This window comes from Geotrypetes seraphini, chromosome 18 (assembly GCF_902459505.1).
Source record: "Geotrypetes seraphini chromosome 18, aGeoSer1.1, whole genome shotgun sequence".
NCBI classification, from domain to species: Eukaryota; Metazoa; Chordata; class Amphibia; order Gymnophiona; family Dermophiidae; genus Geotrypetes; species Geotrypetes seraphini.
The window spans coordinates 30,599,375-30,626,052 of record NC_047101.1 but is presented as its reverse complement, the minus strand read 5'-3'; the positions used below and the strand labels follow the sequence as shown (position 1 = coordinate 30,626,052).

The 26,678-nt window shown below is 44.1% G+C and overlaps 1 protein-coding gene across 1 annotated transcript in view; it reads left to right on the top strand.

Moving 5' to 3' along the window:
- The window catches only part of ETF1 (eukaryotic translation termination factor 1), a 74,548-nt gene extending 60,349 nt beyond the window's left edge, over positions 1 to 14,199 (top strand). Inside the window, exons 10-11 of the mRNA XM_033926864.1 lie at positions 2,706 to 2,853; positions 12,354 to 14,199. Coding sequence (XP_033782755.1) covers positions 2,706 to 2,853; positions 12,354 to 12,436 — 231 coding nt within the window. The 3' untranslated portion in view covers positions 12,437 to 14,199. The remainder of the gene's footprint in view (positions 1 to 2,705; positions 2,854 to 12,353) is intronic.
- Positions 14,200 to 26,678: the final 12,479 nt, after the last annotated feature.

Below are 26,678 nucleotides of genomic sequence, written 5' to 3'. Positions count from 1 at the left end.
GGGCACTCAGAGAAGTTAAAAGGGGACAGGTTTAGAACCAATGCTAGGAAATTCTTTTTCACTCAGAGGGTGATGGGCACCTGGAATGCGCTTCCGGAGGTTGTGATAGAGTACACTACAGGGTTTCAAAGAAGGATTGGATAAATTCCTGAAGAACACGGGTATTGAGGGATACAGATAAAGGTAGGGATAGGATTATGAGAGGTAGGGATAGGATTATGAAAGGGTACAGATAGAAGGATAAAGAGGATCACCTTACAGGTCATGGACCTGATGGGCCGCTGCGGGAGCGGACTGCTGGACGAGATGGACCTCTGGTCTGACCCAGCGGAGGCAACTTCTTATGTTCTTATGAAGACTTTAGGAAATTGGAAGACTGGGTGTCCAAATGGCAGATGAAATTCAATGTAGACAAATGCAAAGTGATGCACCTTCATTCATCAATCATACATTTTTAGTTGGATCAATACCGCTGGAGATTTTCTTAATATTAACAAAGGCCCTCAAATGCTCCAGTTCAAAGAAAACATATTTTACACCCAGGTATCTTATTACATGGATATGCCAGTAAATATGATGCTCCTAAAGCCTGAGTTTCCTCTCTCACTGCCAGGAATTTTTTCTATCTATCTTGTATAGACTTGGTCTCATCTGGGTAAAACCAATTTTTTTTTTTTTTTTAACCACATAATGGAACATGAGAATTTTGAAAAAAGTCTCATTACCCTTTAGGTCAGTTGTATTTCTTCTCTCCAGGATTCTAGCCTTTAGGATTGACTTTTTTCCTTTCTCCTGATTTCTGTCCCTTCCAAGTTTATTAAAATTTTGTTATCCCGCTTTTTCAAATATCAAAGCGGCTTTACATGTGGGGAGACAAGAATTTTTCTCTTTTGATTTCTAGCCTTTGGGGAAAAAAATCCCTTTCTCTGAGCTTCTAGCCTTTAAGATAAACCTTTCACCTCTCTCCAGACTGCTAGCCTCTGAGGACAGACATTTTCCTTTTCTCCAGACATCTAACCCTCATGATAAACTTTTTCCCTCTCTCTAGATTTCTGTGTATCCAGACTTCTGAACTTTTACACCTTTTCCAGACTTTAAACCTTTGGGGACAGTTGATTCTTCTCTCAGATGTCTCATTTTTTTCCAACTCCACAGAGTTTGGTGCCAAATTTTTTCTTCTTTCCAGAATTCTAGCTTTATTGACGGATTTGTTCCCTCTCTCCAGAATTCTAGCCTTTGGGCATACCTTTTCCCTTTCTCCAGACTTCTAGTCTTTGAAGACTAACTATTTTCCTCCAAATGTCTTTCAGCAAGAACATCATAAATTGCCATGCATCATTCAGGCTTCAACTACTTCAGGATTCCACCCTGAGGTGTAGAACCTGTAAGGTGGTTTTTTTTGTTGTTGTTTTTTCCTGATGCTTGGATACTTTGATATAAGGACATTGACGTGATCCAACAAGGGTGTAGAGCCTGTAAGTTAGATGCCCACCATATCAGATTTTTGCATTTTTTTTCTTTTGAAGCAAAATAAACCAGTTTTCTCTTGCAACATGCCTTCCACTGTACCATCATGTTTATACAGTACCTTCCAGAAGGCATCAATTTACTTTGCGTTTTTCCTTACACTTGTTCTTAAGGAACATTCTACATAAAACCTTTTGCTCCATTTCCTTTTGATTCTAAAAGGCCTGGAGGTTTGGGAGTGGCTATAGGGGAGGAGGAGGCCACTACATCCTTTTTTTTTAAAAAAAAGAAAAGCACATAGAAAGCCTGCCCAGCTTTTTTTTTTCTTTTGACCCAGCCAATGACAAATATACTCTTTTGAATTGGCTAGGAAACTGCATTTCCTTCACTTGTGCCCAACAAGGCTGACTTTAGAGCAGGGGTCTCAAAGTCCCTCTTTGAGGGCCGCAATCTAGTCAGGTTTTCAGGATTTCCCCAATGAATATGCATGAGATCTATGTGCATGCACTGCTTTCAATGCATATTCATTGGGGAAATCCTGAAAACCCGACTTGATTGCAGCCCTCAAGGAGGGACTTTGAGATCCCTGCTTTAGAGGGACCTGTCAACTCATAATGTGAACTATGGCTACTTTGGTAGTCCACTAGAGATCATCCTCCCATAGAGGAGATTTTCAGATCTGTGACATGGTCTTCTGTCAACATTTATATTTATTGTTTGGAACAGCACTCCTGACATGACAGTTGATTTGGCCAGACATTTCTCTAGAATTTGGAGGTTTAGAATAGAACTCTGCCCCCTTTTCCAAACCCATTTGTTTTATTCAAGGCTGCATTAAAAAAAAAGAAAAACAACCAAAAAAACTTCATGGCTTTGCCTGTTGCGTGGTAACTACGAAATGCCACGTGAGAATATATCATCCTCCTTGTCCTTCTAGAAAAGTTACCTATCAGTAGGTATTCTCCATCCCATCCCATCTCTTCTTGGAGTTCAGTTATATTAGCTAGATACTTGTCTGGCTAGATCCTTGGCAGGCAGAAAAGTGTAAATGTGCAGTGAACTTTCAGAAGGTTTTATGAGGCTGTAGAGCTGTTCTTGAGCAGGGTTTCGATAATGATAACGTCTCCTGTCTTTGGAGAACACCACTTGCTACAGGTAAATAATTTGTTTCTGTTTAGAGCAATCACAGGGAACACTAAACATTTGTTGCACATCTTATTTTTTAATGTCTTGTGCAGACTGGACAAGAACATGAACTGATAGAGAGCATGCCTCTTCTGGAATGGTTTGCTAACAACTACAAGAAATTTGGAGCAACATTGGAAATTGTAACAGACAAATCACAGGAGGGATCGCAGTTTGTGAAAGGATTTGGTGGCATTGGAGGTAAATTAACTTTTTATATTGAAATACCAACTTGAGTTTTGTGAATAATAGTTGGATTATAGTACTGTCTATATTGTATACATGGGTGTTAAAATCTTATTGTATTGGTGTATTTGATCTTCCACCCCACACCCCCCAAAAAAAAAAAAAAAATTCTAATCACCAAGTGAGGGTACAGTAGTACATAAATACACTGTGAACCAGGAAAGAAAACACGTCAAAATGTTTTTTGTTGTATCTTTCATAGAACTCGGCCAATTCTTATGAAATTTAGTGCATCTTGTCCTGAATGAAATTGATGTAAAATGTTGTAAATATTTCCCACCACGCTATGACCTTGTGAAAATGAATTGTTGCTATGGGATTCGTGCAGAAGCAGATAGTTTATAAACAGTCTCTGTATCAAAATGGTTTTCACTGCAGAAGACTGAATTGTGATAAAGAACTTGGTACTGTTAAAAGATTACAGCAGTTGACAATTGTTGAAAGTGTTCTCACAGATGGGTTGGAATAAAAGCGGTCTTGATGCTCAAGATTTGAGCAATGGGACTGTGGATCGTAAGCCAGGCAGCAGACAACTGCGCTCTATTCGCACACAAGAGCACATTGATGTTATATACGATCTTGTACTGAGCCAGGAGGATGCACTGCAAACACACCAACAACTCGCCAAATAGCAAGAGAAGCAACTGTAGTTAGGATAATTCATGACGATCTGAAATTAAAGCGTCTTAAAAAGCGTGGTGCCCAAGAGTTAACTATACAACAAAGACACGCCTGAAACGGTGCAAGCTGCTTTTGACCAAGTATCCGGAGCACAGCGTCAGCTTCATATGGTTTACAGATGAAAAGATATTTATAGTAACTCCACCGATTAACACACAGAATGATTGCCTGTATGTGCCTTCAACACTGAAGTGTGAGGTTAATGCTAAATGCTTTCTATGGACCCACCTGACCTTCATCAAATTAGTTGTGGTCTGTTGCAATCTCAAAACTTGATTCACAGATCTTAAACCCCAGGATTGATGAAGAACAGATCAATGGGGCATACTACTGGGACGTTCTCTTGACTTGGCTGTTGCCAGCGACCCGTCGCATGTCAGGAGACTACTTTATCTTCCAACAGGACAATGTCCCAACACATTGGGCAAAGGACACTGTAGAACTGCTACATTAGGAGACCCCAGACTTCATTGGTCCAGACCTCTAGCCTGTGAATTCACCAGACCTAAACCCAGTTGACTACTGGATTTGGTTGCAAATCAAATGCTCAAAGGAAAGGCTTGTTGTGGGTGCATTGGGATGAGAACAAGAAGCAGCAGTAGCTATAGCTCTGGTAGCTATCCAAGTTCAAAGCCAAATGTGACACAGGGGGAAGAAAATCTGGCTGAAAACAGGCAGAGAACGTGCTAGCTCCTTTCACTGCCAGATGTTGAGTAGATTTGAAGGGTTGGGTCAAAAAGGGGCTGGGATGAAACAGAGTGGATACAACCGTAAAATTTTGGAGAGGATAAAAAAACAGTATGACACCAACACACACAAAAATTGTCACTGAGGGAGCAGTTAGCAGCAGACAGATGGGAATAAGGCATTGGGGAAAGTGCTACCCCTATTGAGAGAGGAGAACCTTTAGTTTCTCAATAAGTTGCAAAGATGCTGAGTGATATGGGCAGTCTCTGGCTACAGAGAGAGAGCAGCTACTAGGCAACTGGAAGATGGCTCTGGCTTGGAGTGTCCCCTGTATCTGAAGAGAAAAGAGGGAGTTAAAAATAAAAAAGAGGAAGTAAGCTAGGGAGGAAAGGGAATATGGAGGAACTAAATTCTACAAAGGAAGGAAAGCGAAACAGCAAATTCTGTTTCGTCCCTTCCGGATTCCATACTCTAGGTCAGGGGTCTGCAACCTTTAAGACATAAAGAGCCACTTGGACCCATTTTCGAAAAGAAAAAAAAACTTGGAGCCGCAAAACCATTATAAAACAAATCTAACACTGCATATATTGTTTCTTATCTTAATGCTATATACAGGATCACTAAATTGAAAATAAAATCATTTTTCCTACCTTTGCTATTTGGTGATTTCATGAGTCTCTGGTTGCACTTTCTTCTTCTGACTGCATCCAATCTTTCTTCCTTTCTTTCAGCCTCCTGTATGTTTCCTCTCCTCCAGACCTCATTCTCTCCCCCAACTTTTTCTTTCTGTCTCCCTGTTCCCCCTTCTTTCTGTCTCCGTGCCCTCCCCCAAGCCACTCGGTTTGCTGCCACCGCAATCGGGGAACAGCCCCCAAGCCACCGCCGTCCCAAGCTTTCCCTGCAGAAGTGTTGCGCTGACCAGCATTCCGCTCCCTGACGTCAATTCTGACGTAGGAGAGGAAGTTCCGGGCCAACAAGGCATTTCTCCTCATTCCATCCAGCCTGAGCCCCATCTCTCCTTGATCCAGCATTTCCCTTCTGTGTCTGTCAGAATTACCATTCCACCTATTTTCCAGCATCACCCTTCTTTGTGTCCATCTCACCTATATCCCTATCTCACCACTTTTTCAGAATCTTCATTTGTCTCTGTCCTTATCTTTACGCCATGTTCACCATTTGCCCTTTCAATGTCTTTATCTCCCCCCCCCCCCCCCACTTTTTCAGCATTACTTCTATGTCTCTATTTCACCTCCTCTTCATGTCCCCTCTGTATCTCTATCCTTATTCAGTAGGTCCTGCTTACCCTTTCTCTTCTTTGTGTCACTATCTCCATTTTCAGCTTTCCCCCCTTTTCCTTTGTTACTGCACCCTGTAGCTAGAATCTTTCCACCCTCCCTCCACTCAGGCCCAGCCCAGTATGAAATATTTCCTTTTGTTTCCCTCCCCTCTCTCTTTCTCTCTCTCTTCTCCTCCCTCACCCACGAGTCCTGCATCTGGCCCTCTCCCTTCTACCTGCACCTGGCAACACCCCCTGCTCCGCGGCTCTCTTCAGCAACTCGTCAGCAGCAGTGATCAAGACAAGCTGCCGACATCGAGGCCTTCCCTCTACGAGTCCCGCCTTTGTGGAAAAAGGAAGTTGAAACAAGCGGGACTCGCAGAGGGTAGGCCCCGACGTCAGAAGCTTGTGTCTATCGCTGCTGCTGAGTTGCCGAAGAGAGCCGCGGAGCAGGGGATGTGGCCGGAAGCAGGTAGAAGGGAGAGGGAGATAGGAAGGCTGTAGATCTCCGGAGCATGACACCGACCCCGGCCAGGATGATTTCTTTTTCAGGCACCTTACAAGTCCGGCGTCGCGGCGGGAAATAGCCATGCTGAGCAGTGAGCTCAGCACTACACAGATGAAAGCCTTGCTTGCTGATTGGTCCGGCGGCACGGGACCGCCGGACCAATCAGCAAGCAAGGCTTTCATCTGTGTAGTGCTGAGCTCACTGCTCAGCATGGCTATTTCCCGCCGTGACGCTGGACTTGTAAGGTGCATGCCTGCGTGACACACTACCGGAGCCGCAGCAAAGGTGGAAAAGAGCCGCATGCGGCTCTGGAGCCGCAGGTTGCCGACCCCCGCTCTAGGTGTTCAATCGCTCCCCGTAATACAGGAGTTGCAGAAATCTAAACGATTTTATGAGATTGTGCTCCTTCTACCTTAGAGAGTGAATTAGAGCCCCCTACAGTTTTAACTTTCTGCAAACAATCCGTGCAGAAGTCTTTTGTTCTGCTCTGCATCTCTTTCTTATTTTTTTGCTTAAACTTCTTTTTTTTTTTTTTGGTGGCTTCAGTGCTGAGAAGACCCTGTGTGGTGTTCTCTGCTAGAGGAAAGGACATGGTCCCGCAGAGCCAGACTGCTGCTTCACAGAGAAACTTTGGCAGATCTGTGTAGCCAGCCTGCTCATGCCACCTTTCTCAAACTCGGGGTCAATTCCCTTGGGAGTTTGCTTGCCCTCTGACCCTGTCAGGGGTTTAAGTGCAAGCTATATGTATCCTGAGTTAAATATTCCTCTGGGTTTCAGGGCACAGGCTGCATTTCCCATCCCCGGTCGCATGGGAGCAGATGTTAATCAGTGTCTGTCCGACTGGCACTTTGAAGATCTTCATGTTTGGTCATTTGGATCAGTTTCTGAGGCAGAAAATCACTTTCCTCCATTCAGCTGCAGTGTAACAGAGCTGTCAGGCAGACACTTCACAGACTAAGTACACCTCCATTATTTCCTATAGGAACTTCAGGGATGGTCTTTGGAACTATGTAAAACTTATTTTGCTGAGTTTCTGAGGGTAGGGTTCTCCCACCTCCCCAAACTCCAAATCGCTAATTTTTATTTTTGGATTTTCTTTATTTTTGCTGTTTGGTGCAAATTCACTGGCGGCAGCCATCTTGGATTTTAATCAATCTTTTTTTCAAAGCTTGATTTCTGCCTCAAAACCCCTTGAATTTGTTGCAAATCGATTGGGATGGACTCCTCAGCCTCTAATCTATCAACTACATGTATGGATTGCACTGGATTGGCGCCAGAATAGCATCTGTGTACCGCTTGCCACAGCATGCTTGGGGGGGGGGGGGGGCAGGAACTTTGGGCTTCTCCTCCTATGGGTCTGTGTTTTGGGCTAAAAGTCTCGCCCACTGGCCATTCTGGACACTGGCATCAAATGCTTGCATTCTGAGTCTGGTGATTCTTTTGGCGTGGCGCAAGTCCTTCAACTGGACTCAGCAGTGACCATGGGGGTGTGCATTTTCCCCGGATTTCCTTTGGCTCTTTTAGAGTACAAGTTTTTCTGATCCGGCTCATTTAACGCAGACTGCAGATGCGTTGCCATTTTTCAGGCTGGTCACGCTGTTTCTGAAGGTTCCTGTGTGGGAGCCCTCTCCTCCAGCTATGACTGATCTCGATTGTGTTAGTTGTTGCACAGATATTTTACCTATCCTGTCTCCTGACAATATGTCTCTTTTGAATGTTGCTGCTACTAATACTCTTGCAGGGACTTGTGAGCACAATACCTCGGAGTGTCTGAATTTGGATAAGTACCCCACCATCCACAGATTAAGAACAGTACCGGGCAGAGCTTTGGATTCTTGCCCAGATATAGCTAAGAAGAAGAAGAAAAAAACCCTCAACAGGTTGAATCAGGTTGAGCCGTCATCTACTATGTTACTATGTCTACCATTTCATGCTGATGCCCTGAAAGGGTTTAAATTGAACTCTCAGCCTTCTATATATCAGTGTTCGGTCACTGACCGTTCTGATGTGTTGTCCTCCTGTTTTCCATCCCACCTGCAGCTTTTCCATCTGGTGATGGGCCAGTGGGATTCCAGAAAGCTCTCTCAAACTCTGGTTACTCTTTCTTCACTGGCTCCTGCTGTTCAGCAGTTTTGAGAAGACAAAGGTGGATTCCGCTGTGGTGCAGGTCACCTGGTGCAAGGCCCTCCCTAGCGGTGAGGGATGTACAACTTAATGAAGTTCAGATCACAGTATGCTCATTCTCTTGAAAAGGCTTTTTGAGGTGGCAGCTTCAGGTTTCAAGGCTGCGATAGCAGCCTCCTTTGTAGCCGTTCATGTTTCTTGAGATTACGCCATGTACCCTCTGTTGAGGATGATGCGCCTGCCCCCACATGGTGTTGGATGGTGTGAATTATGTGGAGGATGCCCTTTTGTTCTCTTCAGTGTTCTCAATAAGGTCTTACCTTACAAGGTGTCGGTACGCCGAACCCTTTGGATTTGTCATTGGGCTGGGGACTCTGCCTCCAAAGCCATTTTCAGCATACTTCATTTACAAGGCTCAGCTTCTTTTTGGTAAAGGCCTAAGCGATCTCCTGGCCTGTGTTGCTGACCGGACTTAGGGAAGGGACCGTAGTACTTTTTGTCCCTCCTGCAGCTTTCGTCAGGGATCCTCAGGCTCTTCCACCCACATATATATTCCCAGGGATACCGTCGCTGTTACCTCACTTCCGATTCAAGATGTCCTCAGGCATCCAAATCCGTACTGCTCCTGCCCCTAATTATTAAAAAAAAAAAAGCCCCAATGATGTCAGAAGTCAGGTGGGGCTCCCTCTCTCAATTTTTACCAGGAGTGACCTCGCATATCCTTGGATTAGTGGGTGCTGGACATCGTTCGCGAGAGGCACAAGATGGCATTTTGCCTGCCTCAGTATTTATTTGTGGACTGTCTGGCAGGTGGGCTAGAGCAGGAGTTAAAGGTCCGCGATATCCTGCACTGTCTCATGGACATCTAAACAAATAGAACCCATTCAGAAAACAAATCGGGCTTAGGCAGATACTCCTTATACTTCATCGGGCCAACAACAGGCTCCCTTCTGGATCTCAAGTCTGTCAATTGCTTCTTGCGGATTCCTCCTTTCCGAATAGAAACCAAGCACATGCTCATAGCTACTGTCTCTCCTGGAGTGTTTCTGGTGTCCTTGGATCTCATGGAGGCGTACCTCCATATTTCCAATCTACCCAGAGCATCGCAGGTTTCTGCGTTTCCATGTTCTGCGACAGCATTTCCTGTTCACAGCTCTGCCTTTTGGCTTGTGACAGCACCACGCTCTTTCGCCAAGGTGATGGTAGTTGTAGCAGCCTTTCTCCGCAGGCAGGGGGTCCTGGACCATCCTTACTTGGGTGACTGGTTGATCTGGGCTCCATCTCTGCAGCAGTGTGAGCGAGCGGTGGAGATGGTAGTGTCTCTGCTACCACGCTTTGGTTGGATTGTCAACTTCAAGAAGAACCAGTTGCTGCCGCCACAGACCTTGCAGTATTTGGGCCTTCTCTTTGACACGCTGCAGGGCCATGTGTTTCTTCCCAACTTCAGAAGCAAATTAGAGATCTGACTCTTCTTGTTCCCTCAGTCTGGCATTATATGCAGGTGCTGGGGGTCCATGGCAGCCTTTCTGGTAGTGGCCCCTGGGCCAGAGTGCACATGTGCCCTCGACAGGAGTCTCTCTTTCTTTGGTGGTCTCCGCAGTGTCATACTCTTCAAATGCCCCCTGGATGAAACCAGCTCACAGTAGTCTCCGCTGGTGGCATCAGGGGGAGGCTCTCTGCCAGGGTATATATCTTCGGCCACAGAGTGGTTCAATCTCGTGCCAGATTCCAGCCTGTTGGGCTGGGATGCTCTCTGTGGGGACCACTTCATTCAGGAGCAGTTGATTACCACATCAGCAACGTTGGTCATTTCAATCATCTGGAGCTTTGGGTAATTCAGCTGGTGTTTTCTCACTCTCCAGCACAGTATGGCAGAGAAAGAGATGCGAGTGTTCTCTTACAACGCCATGGCGGTGGTATATGTTACTCGTCAAGGGGGCATTAGAAGCGCTTCCTTGGGGCAGGAAGCTCACATACTGTTTCGCTGGGTGGTATTACATCTTCTGTCTCTCTCTGAAGCACACATGGCCAGAGTCAAAGCCGTATAGCGAAGTGTGTTCCATCTGATCATGCAGCGCTGCGGCCCACCACAACTGGACTTGATGGCTTCAGCCAGGCCCTCATAGCTCAGTTGAACAGAGTATAGGTCTGAACGCCTTGGTTCTGCCCTGGCTGTCTAACATCCTCCTTTATATGTCTCTCATTAGCAAAGTTGGTCAATTCATCTGCTGGATAATGTTGCATGGAGACTCCATGGCACTTTGGTCTTTCAGCATGGCTCTTGAATGTTCAGCCTTGATGGAGCATGGTTATTCTGATGTGGTCATTTTGATGTTTTTGAAATCTAAGAAAACCTCTACTTCGGCTTCTGCTACTGCCTGGAAGGCTTTCCAACAGTGATGTTCCTAGGCCTGATAGAGCCTGAGCGGGCTCCCTCTCCGGTGGTTCAGCCTTTTCTTCTTGTGGACTTGGATATAGGTTTAGCCGTGGCCTCCCTTAAGGTTCAGGTAGCAGGCTTTTCATGCTTCCGAGCACATAGGGGTTCCAGTTCGCTTACTGCTCATCCCAATGTGACCAGGTTACTGCAAGGGGTGCTTCACTTGCGACTTCCCTTGCGTCTTTATTTCCTTATGTGGCATCTTAACCTTGTGGAAGCCCCATTTGAGCCACTGAAGGATGCTTCTCTTCTGGATCTGACTATCAAGTCTGTCTTTCTGATTGCCATTGTTTCAGTTTGCTGTGTTTTGGAGTTTCAGACACTTTCGTGCAGTGCACCCTTTCTACATATCACGGAAGTGGGAGTGGTTCTCTTGTAGAGTACCTTCTATTTTGTTGAAGGTGGTTTCTGATTTCCATGTCACCCAGGAGGTTCACTTGCCTGCATTTCACTTCACGGGATTAGTGCGGAAGGGTCATATCTTCTGCAAATTGGACGTCGAGAGAGTCTTGCTCCACTATTTGGACAAGACTGTTGGCTTTCGGCTATCTGATCATCTTTGTCCTGATTATTCCGTCTCGGCCAGGTGGGCTGGCTTCTAAGACCTCTATCACCTGTTGGATTCGTATGGCCATTTCTGTGGCTTACATCACCCGCGGTAGGCAGCCGCCAGTTTCTCTTACGGCCCACTCGACTAGACGTATTGCTGCCTCATGGACAGATTCTTGAGCGATTCATCCAAATGAAATTTGCAGGGCGGCTACTTAGTCCTCTCTTCATACCTTTACCCAGTTTTACTGAGTGGATGTTGTGGCTCGCTCTGATGCCGTTCTTGGGACCTCGGTGATGTGGGCAGGTTCTTTTGTCCCTCCCTAGACGCTGCCATTGCTTTGGTACATCACCTCTAGAGTATGGAATCCGGAAGTAACGTAACAGAATGGAAGATTAGGTTTTTACGTTTGATAATCTTCTTTTTCTGTTAGTTCCTGTAGGATTCCATATGACCTGCCCTCTCTGCAAGCTTCGTTGTTTCAGAATCGCCTACATTTTTCTGCCTCGGTTATTCTTCTTACAGGATCTTCCAGCAAGTCAACAGATCCTGGGGGCTATTTTCTGTTCTGTGAGTGTGCAACGTGCTGATGGCTGTTTCATGTGGGTGCTCATTGCACACAGCAGATTAATTCTACATTGTTCCTTAATGTCTTTTTCTGCATTGCGTTTTGCCTGTTTATTACTTGTTTTTATATTTTGCAGAGCTGATCTTAACAGAAATTGTTGCCGGAGAAGTTTCCCCCTGCCCCCTTAGTTGTCATGGATTGGTTACGGTATGGTTGCTTGGCTTTGGGACTGAATTGTAGGGAGCTCTAACTCGTTCTCTAAGATAGAAGAAGCACATGATTTCTGAAGCTCTTGGATTGCGGGAAGGGATTGAACACCTAGAGAGTAGAATCCTACAGGGACTAACAGATTATCGAAGATAAAATCCTAATCCTCTGTTTAAAAAAATGCTTTTGGAACAGCAGTTAACCTACTTCTTCCCACAGTGATGGTGATTGTAAATAGGTTGGATGGGAGGAAGGGGATTTTAACCCTTTAAACCCTACAGGTTCAACAATGCTTATTCATATTAGCTGTGAGACAAATTTTGAAAAGTCTGTCCATATCATTAACGCTTTGTGCATTTGTTTTTGAATATTCTATGTGCTAAAGCAGGGAAACTAACAGCTCCCACTTTTCAACAGGTATCTTGCGGTACCGAGTGGATTTCCAAGGAATGGAATACCAGGGAGGTGATGATGAATTTTTTGACCTTGATGACTACTAGGTAGTCGAAATGGGTCTGGCAACATGTGCCTGTGCCTCAGCCTCCAGCATCCAACCCAAGGAGCAAACTGACGGTGGAAAATGAGAGAACTCTGCCTTAGAATTGGAGCATTTCCAGAACTTGATCTTATAAAAGCATTGGATACAATTTCAAAAAAAAAGAAAATAAAAAAAATACTTTTGATTTGTCATAGTGTCAGTGCAACAGCAAACTGCTAGATTCTCAGCTGCCACTTGGGACTGATTTCAATAAATCCCAGTTTTTACTTTTACTTAACAGTGAAATTGGTTGCTCTTGAATTTTATGAAAATTATTTTTTAACCTTCAGATACAGAAGTAAAATACTTTATCTGCTGTAAAACCTTTTTTCCTGAAGTTAATAGAATTAAGATCAAACTGGTTTGTTTTTATTATATTTGGAAAGAATTCAGTTGCTGCATTTGGCAATGACCCATTTACTTGGCTTTCTTAGTTCAGATTATGCCCGTGATGACAAGCAGGAAGGAGTTATTAGAACAATTTTCAAACTAATCTCCTCGGTTAAGATTGGATGAATGAAGAACAGAATTAAGTATCTTCCTGCAAAGGTTATTTTGGAAGCTGCAACTTAAAAAATTCACGTTTGTGAAGGGCTCTGCTTAAACAGAGAGTGTTCCCACTTTGCAAAGAGCACATTCATTGATTGCAGTGAACTGGGGCCGAGTTGGAGCTCATGTTAGTGTAGAAACTGGGCAAGCGTGGCCTTTAATTCTTTTTGAAAAATATATCGGTTTAAAAAAACAAATCACATTTGGTTTTCTTTTTCTGTTTCCCTCACTAAGAATTTTTTTTTTTCATGGTAGGATTGCATACAATCGTGCTGATTCAGTTATGTGACATTTTGATTTGTTGGCACAACTGTGATGCTTTGAATGATAGAAAGTTTGATATGAGTGAGTTTGTTAGCAGTGCAATGAAATCCTTGGTGTTGGTAGATCTGGAACCTCTATTCCCTTCCTATTATTATTAATACTTACTGTATTAAGTGAGGGGAACTCCTCAACTTTCAGTGCCAAGGTGTTAGAGGTTGAATGAGTAAGTGGACCAGTACATCTGACATATAATCGGTAGCCTTAGAGCAGTTCTTTAATTATACCCTAATTATGCAATATTTTGTAATGCTGGTAACGAAACATGCATTTCAAAATTGTAAAAATGGTTATAGTTCACCAGATACACGTCATAGAACCAAAGTTGGATTTTTGGATTTTTCTTTTGGCTCTTGATATTGTTTGCAAGGATGTAATGCACAGAACTAAACAACTTTGCTTCACTGAGATTGGTAGTTGGCTTGGTTATAGGTATTTAAAATTTAGATACCTATTCTGCTAACTTAACTTTTATTTTTGTTTTCTCAAACTCCTGATATATTGGTCAGAAATAGAACTTGTAGACAATGATCCCAGATTGTACAGTTACATACCTTTCCAACTGTCCTGTTTCACTTGAATGGATAAAGTATGTCTTATTAACATTGTAACTTTCTGGTTTTCACACTATTTTCAGAAATATTGGGGTCCAAAATAACTGTTTTGTCTGTGATTTACATAACTATTTGTACCCTCTCTATTTTAAAACCCAGTAATTAAATGTTTGCAAACTGTGCACACAAATTATTTCATCACATAATTTGAGTAATTCTTAAGTAAACCTGCTTTTTTGGACTTGCTGTTTGCAGAAAAATGGAGCTTTACTTTCATTAAAGCAGTACCTTTGGAACTTGCCATTGTAAATGGGTCTAATGTGATATGACAAAACCAGAAAAATTGGATGTAAATTTACATTCAAATACTGCTTGTTTCACAATAACTTTTAGGGTATGCATTTCCGTTTTGTAGTTTTTATTTTTACTATTTAAGTTTGGAAATGATGCCAAAATTTTGTATTTCTTTAATCAATGTGTTCTCTTCAGTGGCACATCATATGCATATATACATACATATATGTGTACATACCGAATGGGGTAAAGATTCCCAGCCTTTGCATACTCTGTAGTCTCTACAGAGAGATCCCAAGCAGCTATATCTTGGTGTTGTGATGTACAGATATGGAGAAGAGTATTAAACCATATTTAAGAATATAATATGGGTTCTTGATGTTTTTTCTTGAACTTGCTTTCTAAATCTAATGATACAATTTCAAAGTAATCATACCTGCTTTTTTTATTGAAAAATATATTTAATATAAATGCTGATATCAGGCTTGATGTACAATAAAAGATGTTTTGTTGTGTGCTGTTTTGATGGGAAACAGTGAACAGAATGTTGGGAAAAAATGATTAGGTCCTTTCCTTGCCAATATCTATTCTAGTAGATAGGTGAGTCATTCTGGACAGTATGGTATTCTCCCTATGCTTACAAGCTGTGCAGAAGGAATCCATTCCAGGTTTTCAACTCCTCCTTTTCCAGAGGGCTCTATTGCCTCCCTTCAGTTTGTACCAAAGGAGATGATAATCTTATATAGGATACATAAGAAGGAGACTACAGATTTATTCTGCTCTAAAGAAATAGATCTGGGGGTATTGGTGGATAGCACAATGTATAGCGGCCTCAAAAAAAGCGAGCAGAATTTTGGGCATTATCAAAAAAGGTATCACTACCAGAACGAAGGAAGTTATCCTGCCACTGTATCGAGCAATGGTGCGCCCACATCTGGAATACTGCGTCCAATACTGGTCGCCATACCTCAAGAAGGACATGGCAATACTCGAGAGGGTCCAGAGGAGAGCAACGAAGATGATAAAGGGTATGGAGAACCTCTCATATGCTGAACGGTTAGACAGGCTGGGGCTCTTTACCCTGGAAAAGCGGAGACTGAGAGGGGACATGATACAGACTTATAAAATCATGAAAGGCATAGAGAAGGTGGAGAGGGGCAGATTCTTTAGACTAGCAGGGACAACTAAAACAAGAGGTCATTCAGAAAAACTGAGAGGAGACATTCATAACGAATGCAAGGACGTTCCTCTTCACTCAGCGGGTGGTAGACACCTGGAACGCGCTTCCCGGAGAGGTGATAAGACAGAGTACAATTCTGGGGTTCAAAAAGGGACTGGATGACTTCCTGGAAGCGAAGGGAATAACAGGGTACAGATAGAGGTTTACCTTACAGGACACTGAGCGAATAGGGTATGGACATTTTAGGTTAGGTAGGGAACACTTTCAGGTCATGGACCTGGAGGGCCGCCTTGGGAGCGGACTGCCGGGCACGATGGATCTCTGGTCTGACCCGGCAGAGGCAATGCTTATGTTCTTATATACCAAACATGTTAAACATTTTAATTGAACAATTGAAACATCAAAATAACCATACCAATCAGAAACATTTATGGAGCTCAAACATTCTCCCAGTGTTATAGCAATAGATCATTCTTCATACCCTTGAAGTTTGACAGACAATATGTCATGCTCCATCCCTGGCAGTGTTCAAAACCAAGATAAAGGCCCACTTTTTTGAAACTGCTTTCAACTCTTAACTCCCATTCACTGCTGTCAGATACCTATTACCCACTGTATCTTTTCCTCTACCATAATCTCCCCAACCCTGAAATGTTCTGTTTAAATTAGATTGCAAGCTCTTCTGAGCAGGGACTGTCTATTGTATGTTAAAATGTACACCGGTGTGTACGCCTTTCAGCGCTATAGAAATAATAAATAGTAGACCAAAATCTCAGTTTTGACTTAAACTTCCTGATTGAGACAGTAGACAAGTAGAGTAAATAACTGACAGGGCGGGGTTCCAGAATGACACCTATCTACTAGAAAAGATATTAGCAAGGTAAGAACTTAATATCTCTTTCTAGTGCAATAGTTGTGTCATTCTGGATAATAGGGCCATACAAAAGCAGTTCCAGAAATCTAGGGCTGGACTCTACACTTGTTCATAACATTGAGGACCTGAAGACTGTCCCCTCCCATGCTGCCATGTCCACTCTGTAGAACTTGGTGAACGTATGCAGAGTAGACCATGTCCCTGCCCTACAAATCTCCCCAGGCAAAATTGCCCAAGCTTCTGCCCGTGAAGAAGCCACACTTCTTGTGTAATGTGCTTTCAAGGAGACCATCGATTGCTTGCCACAGGCAATATATGCTGATGAGATGGCCCTCTACTATTTATCTTGAGATGATAGCCTTAGACACCCAGTCTACCACGTCTAGCCTGACTGATGAGCACAAATAGATGGTCCAACAGTCAGAACTCATTGTTGACCTCTAGATAACGTAGAATAACTCTCCTCATCCAGCTTTCTCAGAATCCCATCCTTTTTCATTGACTCTGGTCTGGAACACTGGTAATCTTACTTCTTGATGTGAAACGCCATATTTACCTTCAGCAAAAAAGGCGTGGCTGTATGCAAGGAAATTCCTGCCTCTGATACTTTGAGGAAGGGCTCCCTGCATGACAGGGCCTGCATCACTGAGACCCATCTCGCTGATTTAATGGCCTTGAGGAAAATGTCTTGACAGTAATATCCCACAAGAATGTCTCCTGAATAGGCTCATATGGAGCCTGACTGAGGCCATGCAAAACAACGTTAAGGTTCCACATTGGAAACTGGTTTTATTGGTGGTCTGAGCCTTGGTGCTTCCTTTAGAAATCTGGCTATGTCTGGGTGAGAAGCCAGGGGAACTTTGCGTCCATGACTCTGAAACACAAGAGGCTCACGACTTCCTGAGTGACACCTCTGCACGGCCTTTGTCGAGACCTTTGAGGAAAGCTAGCACCACCGTGAGTGGAGCACTAAACAGCTCAACCTTCTCTTTTGTGCACCAGTGTTGAAACATCTCCCAAGCCTTAGCCCAAACGGAGACCGTTGAAGGCTGCTTGGTTCTGAGGAGATAGCAATGACTATCTCTGAGTATCCTTTGTGCTCTAATGCCATGTGCTCAAGAGTCGTGCTGTAAGACCAAAGTGATCTAGATATTCTATGACCATTGGGCCCTGAGACAGAAGATTGTGCCGTACCTGCAGTCTGAGACTCTTGTCCCTCTGACAATGCACTAGGTCCACATACATGGCCTAAGTGGCCAATCCACTGCTACGAGGACCACTCTACCTGGGTGGTTGCTATTCTGTGAAGAATCTGCCCTATCATGGGTTATGGAGGAAACATGTTCAAGAGTTTGCTCATTGGCCACAGCTGGACTAGGGTGTCTAACCCTTCAGTTCTTGGCTTGGATCTTCGACTGAAGAAGTGATCCACCTCTTTGTCACTTGCCATAGCCATCAGATTGAAAGTTGGCTGACCCCATTGACAAATGATGGACTGAAACGCTGCTGCAGATAACATCTATTCTGGGTCAGCCAGACATTGTCCACTCCTGCTAAATGTGCCATAGATTGTCTAGACCAGGGGTGTCCAACCTTTTGGCTTCCCTGGGCTGCATTGGCTGAAAAAAATGTTTCTGGGCCACGCAAACATTGCAGCAAGACAGAGGAAAGAGCCGGCAAGACGGTAAACATCCGGAGGCAGCAAAGGAAAACACTGCATCAACTGAGGCCGTACAAAATACTTTCTGGGGCCGCAGGTTGGACACCCCTGGTCTGGACCCTTTCTGAACAACATTTGTCATTTGAAGGGGAGTCTGCTGCGAGTAGCCTTGGAGGTGGAATCTCCTGCCCATTGCCTGATCTAGAGCAATCTGAGGATTGAAATAGAACACTCCAAGACTTTGCTCATGATTCTAATGAGGTCATAGAGCATTGGTCACATAATCCACCCCTGCTAGCATCAGCTGGGACAAATGCTCACTCTCTGGCAGTGTGAGCCCATGCATCTTGGTATGACAAGCACATGCCACAAAAGAGTCTGCTGTAGCTGCTTTGATCCCTAAGGCCAAAGCTTTGAACTATCATTAGGATCACATCCACTCTACGATCCTGTTTATCCTTTAATATTACACCTCCCTCGCTTAGCAGTGATGTGTGCTTGGTTATCTAAGCTAGCAAAAAATCAACTTTAGGTTGAGCAAACATCTGTTGCCACTCCTGTGTCATAGGATTCAGCCTAGACATTGTTTTGGCTACTTTTAAATTGCCCTCAGGAGCATCCCAGTGCTTGGTGACTAAAACATCAGATGCCAGGGAAAAGATGTGGGCTGCGCTTAGGATAGAACACTAAGTGGAAGGCGCCTGCTGGGATTCTTAACTGTTACTTTTGTAGGGAGTTGGTACATAAGAACATAAGAACTGCCTTCTCCGGATCAGACCTTCGGTCCATCAAGTCCGGCGATCCGCACACGCGGAGGCCCTGCCAGGTGTACACCTGGCGTAATTTATAGTCCATCAAATCCTTATATGCCTCTCTTAAGGAGATATGCATCTAGTTTGCTCTTGAAGCCTAGGATGGTCGATTCTGTCATAATCTCCTCTGGGAGAGCATTCCAGGTGTCAACCACTCTCTGAGTAAAGCAGAACTTCCTGACATTAGTCCTGAACCTGTCCCCCCTCAGCTTCATTACATGTCCTCTAGTCCGTGTCAAATTGGACAATGTAAATAATCTTCTCTGCTCTATTTTGTCGATTCCTTTCAGTATTTTGAAGGTCTCGATCATATCCCCACGCAGTCTCCTTTTCTCAAGGGAGAACAATCCTAGTGTTATAAGTCTGTCCTCGTATTCCAGTTTCTCCATACCCTTCACCAGTTTTGTTGTTCGTCTCTGCACCCTCTCCAGCAGCTTTATATCCTTCTTTAGGTAGGGGGACCAATGTTGGACACAGTATTCCAAGTGTGGTCTGACCATTGCCCTATAAAGCGGCATTATAACTTTCTCTGATCTACTCGAGATTCCTTTCTTTATCATGCCCAACATTCTATTTGCCTTCTTTGCCGCTGCCGCGCATTGTGCCGACGGCTTCAGGGTCCTATCTATCAGTACACCCAGGTCCTTTTCTTGTTCACTCTTCCCCAGAGTTGCACCTGACATTGTATACTCGTATTCCTTATTTTTATTGCCTAAATGCATTACCTTGCATTTCTCCACATTGAACTTCATCTGCCATTTCTCCGCCCATGTTTCTAACCGACACAAGTCGCTCTGGAGTTTCTCTCGATCCTCCTGCGATCTGATTGCCCGGCATAGTTTTGTATCGTCTGCAAACTTGATGATCTCACTGGATGTTCCTTCCTCCAGGTCATTGATATAAATATTAAAAAGGATCGGCCCAAGTACCGAGCCCTGGGGTACACCACTAGTCACTTTCTCCCAGTCGGAGAACTTCCCATTTATGCCCACTCTCTGCTTTCGGTTTTCCAGCCATTTGCCTATCCATCTTTGTATATCCCCCTCTATGCCATGACTTTGTAGTTTCCTGAGAAGTCTTTCGTGTGGAACTTTGTCGAACGCTTTCTGGAAATCCAAGTATATTATGTCCACCGGCTTCCCACTATCAATTTGCTCGTTCACGGTCTCGAAAAATTGGAGTAAATTAGTCAAACATGATTTCCCTTTCCTGAATCCATGTTGACTGGGTTTCATCAAGTCGTATGCGTCCAAGTGCCGGACTATGCTATCCTTGATCAGTGCTTCAACCATCTTGCCAGGGACAGACGTAAGACTAACAGGTCTATAGTTGCCCGGTTCCCCTCTCGATCCTTTTTTGAAAATTGGGGTGACGTTCGCTATCCTCCAGTCGTCCGGTATCTGTCCAGTTCTGATTGTCAGGTTTGCAAGTTTTTGCAATAACTCTCCGATTTCAAACTTCAATTCCTTTAAGACACTCGGATGAATCCCATCCGGTCCAGGGGATTTGTCACTTTTAAGTTTGTCGATCTGATAGTATATCTGGTCTAAGTCCACTTCAACTGTGGTGAGGCTGTCTTCTATTTCTCCTGCAAACACTTTCTCCGCTTCAGGTATTGTTGAGGTGTCCTCCTTCGTAAAGACGGACGCAAAGAAGGAATTTAGTTTGTCTGCGATTTGTTTATCCTCCTTGATGTACCCTTTTCTTCCCTGGTCGTCCAGGGGTCCCACTGCCTCTTTTGCAGGTTTTTTCCCTTTCACGTAATGAGCTCTAATAGCGCTGAAGGCTTGAACAGTCATTGTACTGTTGGATCTTCCCCTTGGTTGTGGGCCACTGTTTCTTGCATCCTTGTTCCTGTTTGTGATCTCAAATTACCCAGCAGGGAAGACTTGCTCGGACATCAAGGGCATATAGACTGATCCCTCACTTTCCATGTCCCTGTCAGACAGGTCCACAGTATCCTGGTCAGCCTCTGCCATTGACAGTGATGTGTGCTGGGAGCCCAAGCCCGCTTGCGTGATATCTATAATAATAACTTTATTTTTGTATACCGCCATACTCAGAAGAGTTCTAGGCGGTTCACATCAATTAAACAGAGTTACAAGCGGTTCAATACCAAATTGTTCAAAGTTGCGAACAACGAAGTAGAAGTAGGGGAGAGTAGGTCGGGGGGGGGGGGTGTTGGTAGATAAAGAAGGAGCATTAAGGGTCCTGGTCTTGGAAGAGGTGGGTTTTGAGTGATTTTCTAAAGCCGAGGTAGTTGGGGGCCTTGAGGACCATTTGGGCTAGCCATGGGTTTAACTTGGCGGCCTGGAAGGCGAAGGTTTTGTCAAGGAATATTTTTGAGTGACATAGTTTTAGGGAGGGGAAGGTGAAAAGTTGAATTCTGCGGACGTTCTTGATGCTGTGATTCAGGGTGAAGTGAGGGGTGATGTAGCTTGGGGATAAACCAAATACTGTTTTGTAGCAAAAGCAGGCGAATTTGAATAGGATTCTGGATTCGAATGGTAGCCAGTGGAGTTTGTGGTAGAAAGGGGTGATGTGTTCCCATTTTTTCAGGCTGAATATAAGGCAGACAGCGGTGTTCTGGATCATTGTGAGTCTCCTGATGGTTTTCTTTGTGGTGCTCAAGTAAATGATATTGCAGTAGTCCAGTATGCTGAGGATGGAGGATTGTACTAGCAGGCGGAATGAAGTGTCGTCAAAATATTTTTTTATGGTGCGGAGTTTCCAGAGCACCGAGATACTTTTTCTGACTGTGATATCAGTGTGTTTCTCGAGGGATAGATGTTTGTCCAGTGTGACTCCCAGTATTTTTAAGGTTTGTTCAAGGGGGAAAATGGATCCTTTTACTTGAATTGTGGTGTCTTTGATTTTGTCTTTGGGGGTTGCTAGGAAGAATTTTGTTTTAGTCTGTAGGATAGCATCCAGTGTTCTATCTGATTGAGTATGCTTGCAAGGAAGGTGAGGAGCTCTGGCATGAAACTGGTTAGCGGGATGACTATAGTGATGTCATCTGCGTAAATAAAGAATTTGAGCTTTGGGCTTTGCAGGAGGTTTCCTTAGGGAGGTGAGGTAGACATTGAACAGGGTGGGGGACAGGGGGGAGCCCTGTTGCACACCACAGGAGTTTTCCCAGTTGTATGAGAAAGTGTCGTTCTTAAATACCCTGTATGATCTGTTCCGTAGGAACCCGTGGAACCAGTTGAGGACCTGGTCGGAGATGCTGATGTAAGCAAGGTAGTCTAGGAGAATGTTGTGGTCGAAAGCACTACTCAGGTCAAGTTGTAAAATTAGGGCGCTGGAGCCCTGGCTATAAAGAGCGTGTGTAGGTGATCTAGGAGAGAGGCTATGATGGTTTCGGTGCTGTGGTCTGAGCGAAAGCCTGATTGATTGTCATTTAGGATATTGAATTTTTCTAGATATGTGGTAAGTTCGGCGTTTACCACCCCTTCTGCTATTTTGGTGAATAGCGGGATGCTTGCGATCGGTCTGTAATTAGACGGGTGTTGGGTGGTTCTTTCGTGTTTTTTATGATTGGAGTTATTGAAATGTGGCCCTGTTCTGGGAAATTACCAGTGGATAGGAGGTTTACCCATGCCAACATATTGGCTTTAAAGTGGATTGGAGCCGTTTTCATAATGTTAGGGGGGCAGGTATCCAGTCTACAGAAGGAGTTGGAGTATTTGTTGAAGGTTTGCCAGTCGATAGTTGTGAATTGGTTCCAGCTTAGGTCTGTTCTGGACCCTGGGTCTGGTTTGGACTTGTCTGTGTTTTGAAGAATTGGAAAGTCCCTGTGGGGATTGGCTGGGGCTGTTATCGATGATCTTAGTTTCTGTATCTTGGAGTTAAAGAAGTCTGCTAGGGTGTTAGCGGTTAATGTGGGTTCTTCATCGCGGTTGTCAGTGAGTGTCTCGAGGTTATAGAGGTCGTTGACCAGTTTAAAGAGGTTACTACTGTTAGTTGTAACATTTCCAATTTTGTGGGCATAGAAATTTTTTCGTTTGTCCTTGGTGAGGTTTTTGTAGTTTTTTAGTTTGAGTCTCCATGCTGCTCTGTGTTCCTGGGCTCCAGATTTAATCTATTGTCTTTCTGATTTTCTAAGGTCCCTCTTTGCCTGTAGTAGCTCTGAGTCAAACCATCCCTCCTGGTTTGGAGATCTAATTCTGCGGGTTTTTAAGGGGGCTATTTTGTTTAGAATATTTGTGCTGTCTTTGATCCAGGAGGTCATGAGTTGGTCCGTTTCTTCGTTTTGTTTTGAGATAGATTCGTAGTGGGACCAGAATTCCGTCTATGTCTAGGCCGTTAACTGATTTTTAAAAGTGCTATAGGTATCAAAGGCCTATTTCCCTCACTGACCCATATAGTTGGTGCTTGCAGTGCCTTGGACCTGAACACGGGGTGGAAACCTGTTCTCGGTGTTCCACCTTGCAGAAGCGCTCAATTAAAAGCCGTAAACTTCAGCAGAAGTTGTTTGGGGTGCCATGGACATTGATAAGACCTCGCAACCATCGACATTGAAGACATCAGTATCGGGAGATCTTGCACCCTCAGGTAAGCCAGCTAAGAAGTTGCCAGCTTCCCAGCAAACGTCACAGGTCACACCAGCATCGAGTCCCTTGATGCAGACCAAACAGCGTTGCTCTTTTACAGCTTGCCTCTCGTTTGAGGTGTTCATCTTTGATGAGGTCACCCTCCGAAGCAAGCCGCGGCACCAATGATGCCGGCAGATAAGCCACAGGTACCAGTTCTTTCGATGAGTTTTTTCAAAGAGCTGGGTGATATTTTCAAATACCAAGCACTAGCATCAACTCCCTTGGTACCGGCCTGGTCTGAGCATACTGCATCGGAAGTTGTGTATGGATGTATTGTGCCTCCATTTACACTCCAGGGAGCATAGTTGTTTTTTTTATCAAACTGAGCTTGGATGAATACCACAGAGCTTGCAGGAATGGGGCAGGGACAGGAAACGAACTTGGCGGGACTGGAAAATTAGTTCCCGCTGGGATGGGGAAAAATATGTCCCCATTCTCTAGTCCTGAGGACTGGATTAAGAACCCTGCGATGCTGAAATATAAGCCCTGAAAAAGATCTTAAATTGCTGCTCTTGCAAATCTACATTGATGAACTTTACTTCCCCCCCCTTACATTATACAGAAGTTGTAACCCTAGATCTCCTGTCCATTCTGTTGCCTACTTTTCCATATCTAAACAAAGGAGATTAACTACAAAAACTTTATACAGAATGGAAATGTAAGGTTACTTTTCTGATGCTAACATCTAAATTACTTGCATTTTATCAATAGTGTCTTCTGTGAATACTTGCTCTGGAAATGAGTGAATGTAGCAGGGATAAGCAATCATTCTTTTTAGAGCAACAACCCAGTTGAGTTTTCAAAATGTCTATAATGAATATGTATAAGATCTATTTACATATCAATCTCATGCATATTAATTGTGGAAATCTTGAAAACTCAACTGAGTTGTGGCCCCTCAGTGACCATGATTGCCCACTGCTGGTATACCGTGAACAACCTGCAGTAAATAAAGTGATCGCACTCCCATCCTCACCCCCACTGATGTCTCTTAAGTTTGTGGGGCCCGACCCACCCCTTCCTCAGTCATTAAGGGCTCCTTTTATCAAGCCACACTAGCGGTTTAACGCGCATAATACCGCACGCTAAACTGCCAGCCGCGCTAGCCACTACCGCCTCCCTTGAGCAGGTGGTAGTTTTTAAGTCAGCGCGGGGGTTAATGCATGATGAAAAGTCACACTTCCAAAAAGCCTTCGACAAGGTACCACATGAAAGACTGCTAAGGAAGCTATGGAACCACGGGGTGCAAGGGGAGGTCCACCGTTGGATCAAAAACTGGCTGGCGGACAGGAAACAGAGGGTTGGAATAAAAGGCCATTACTCAGACTGGCAATGGGTCATGAGCGGAGTTCCGCAGGGGTCGGTGCTGGGACCGCTCCTGTTCAATATATTTATTAACGACCTGGAAGCAGGAGCAAAATGTGAGGTTATTAAATTTGCGGATGACACCAAATTATACAGCAGGGATGAAAGCGAGGAGGACTGCAAAAATCTCCAAAAAGATCTGACAGCGCTGGAAGAGTGGGCCAAAAAGTGGCAAATGAGCTTCAACATAGGGAAATGCAAGGTCATGCATGTAGGGAAAAAGAACCCGATATTCACTTACAAAATGGGGGGAACACCGCTGGGGGTGAGTAACCTTGAAAGAGACCTGGGAGTGATGGTAGACACATCATTGAAGATGTCGGCGCAGTGCGCCACAGCCTCAAGGAAGGCAAACAGAATGTTGGGCATCATTAAGAAGGGTATCACGACCAGGACGAAGGAAGTCATCCTGCCACTGTATCGTGCAATGGTGCGCCCGCACCTGGAGTACTGTGTCCAGTACTGGTCGCCATACCTCAAGAAGGACATGGCGGTACTTGAGAGAGTCCAGAAAAGAGCAACTAAGCTAAGACCTCTCATATACTGACAGACTGAAGAAGCTGGGGCTTTTCTCCCTGGAAAAGCGGAGACTTAGAGGAGACATGATAGAAACCTTCAAGATCATGAAGGGCATAGAAAGAGTAGACAGGGACAGATTTTTCAAATTACGAGGAAACACAAGTACAAGGGGGCACTCAGAGAAATTGAAAGGGGAAAGGTTTAGAACAAACGCCAGGAAGTTCTTTTTCACTCAGAGGGTGGTGGATACATGGAACGCGCTACCGGAGGATGTGATAAGCAGGAGCATGCTACAGGGCTTCAAAGAGGGTCTGGACAGGTACCTAGAGGACAAAGGGATTAAGGGGTACAGATAGGAGTAGAGGTAGGTAATAGGGATAGGATTAGAGGCAGTTACAAATTAGTCAGGGACACTGTTCAGGCAATTAGGCCTGATGGGCCGCCGCGAGAGCGGACCGCTGGGCAGGATGGACCTCTGGTCTGACTCAGCGGAGGCAACTTCTTATGTTCTTATGTTAACCCCGCTAGCACGGCTTGATAAAAGGAGCCCTAAGTCTTTGCATAACCAGAGATTTTTAATCACCCAAACATTAAAGATAATCTGAGCTTGAACCAGCTGGATAATCAGGGTTCCTAAGATATGGTAACCATGCCATCATAACCCAATTTATGTGCTTTTGTTAGCAATGTCATTTCCATACTTGCCGATCATACCAAACTACTTTGATCACCTGCAGTAATTTGCATGATGGAGCATGCACTACATAAGTAGGCCAGAATAGTGCATGGATTTCCCACAGATAACAAAAAAATGAGGAGCATTACTCAAGCAGTCTATAATAATGTAAACCCAGATCTGGGAAAGCCAAATCCAAGAGCAAATCATGAAATGTAGGGGGGTACCTCTTCCCACAAAATCTGATTCAATTTCTGCCTTTTAATGTTAAGAGAATTGGGGTAGTTTGCAGTAAATATATTCATTTAGTTAAATGGTCATCTTACATTAGACAATCCCACTTATTGGGGAAAAAAGGTAAGGAGCGCTAATTGTTCAGCATTATGTTGGTTTGCTCTAATATGGGGTCAAGCTGGCCTGATTGAGCCACTCTGGGTGGTTTGGGAGTTGTATAATTACAGAATCTGGACCAGATTGCCTCTTCCTACTTCAGTGAAGCTTTCAGATATTTCACTAACTTCTGACAATCTGGCTAATTCTACTCAAGGTAATAAAGAGGACTCATTGATTTTGAAGGATATAGGCTCAGTCCATTTTAGAATGGAAAAAGTACTTCAAGACAGTTTGCCTACTCTAGACTGTCTAAATTCTCAGTGAAAACTTCAAAAGTTAGAACATGATAAATGACTCATCTCAGTGGAACAATTTTCTTTTTTTAGTTCACTATGTTTATTGAAGTATAAAGACATCATATTCATAAGCAAATGCAGCAGTAATATGGAATACAGTATTACAGATGACACAG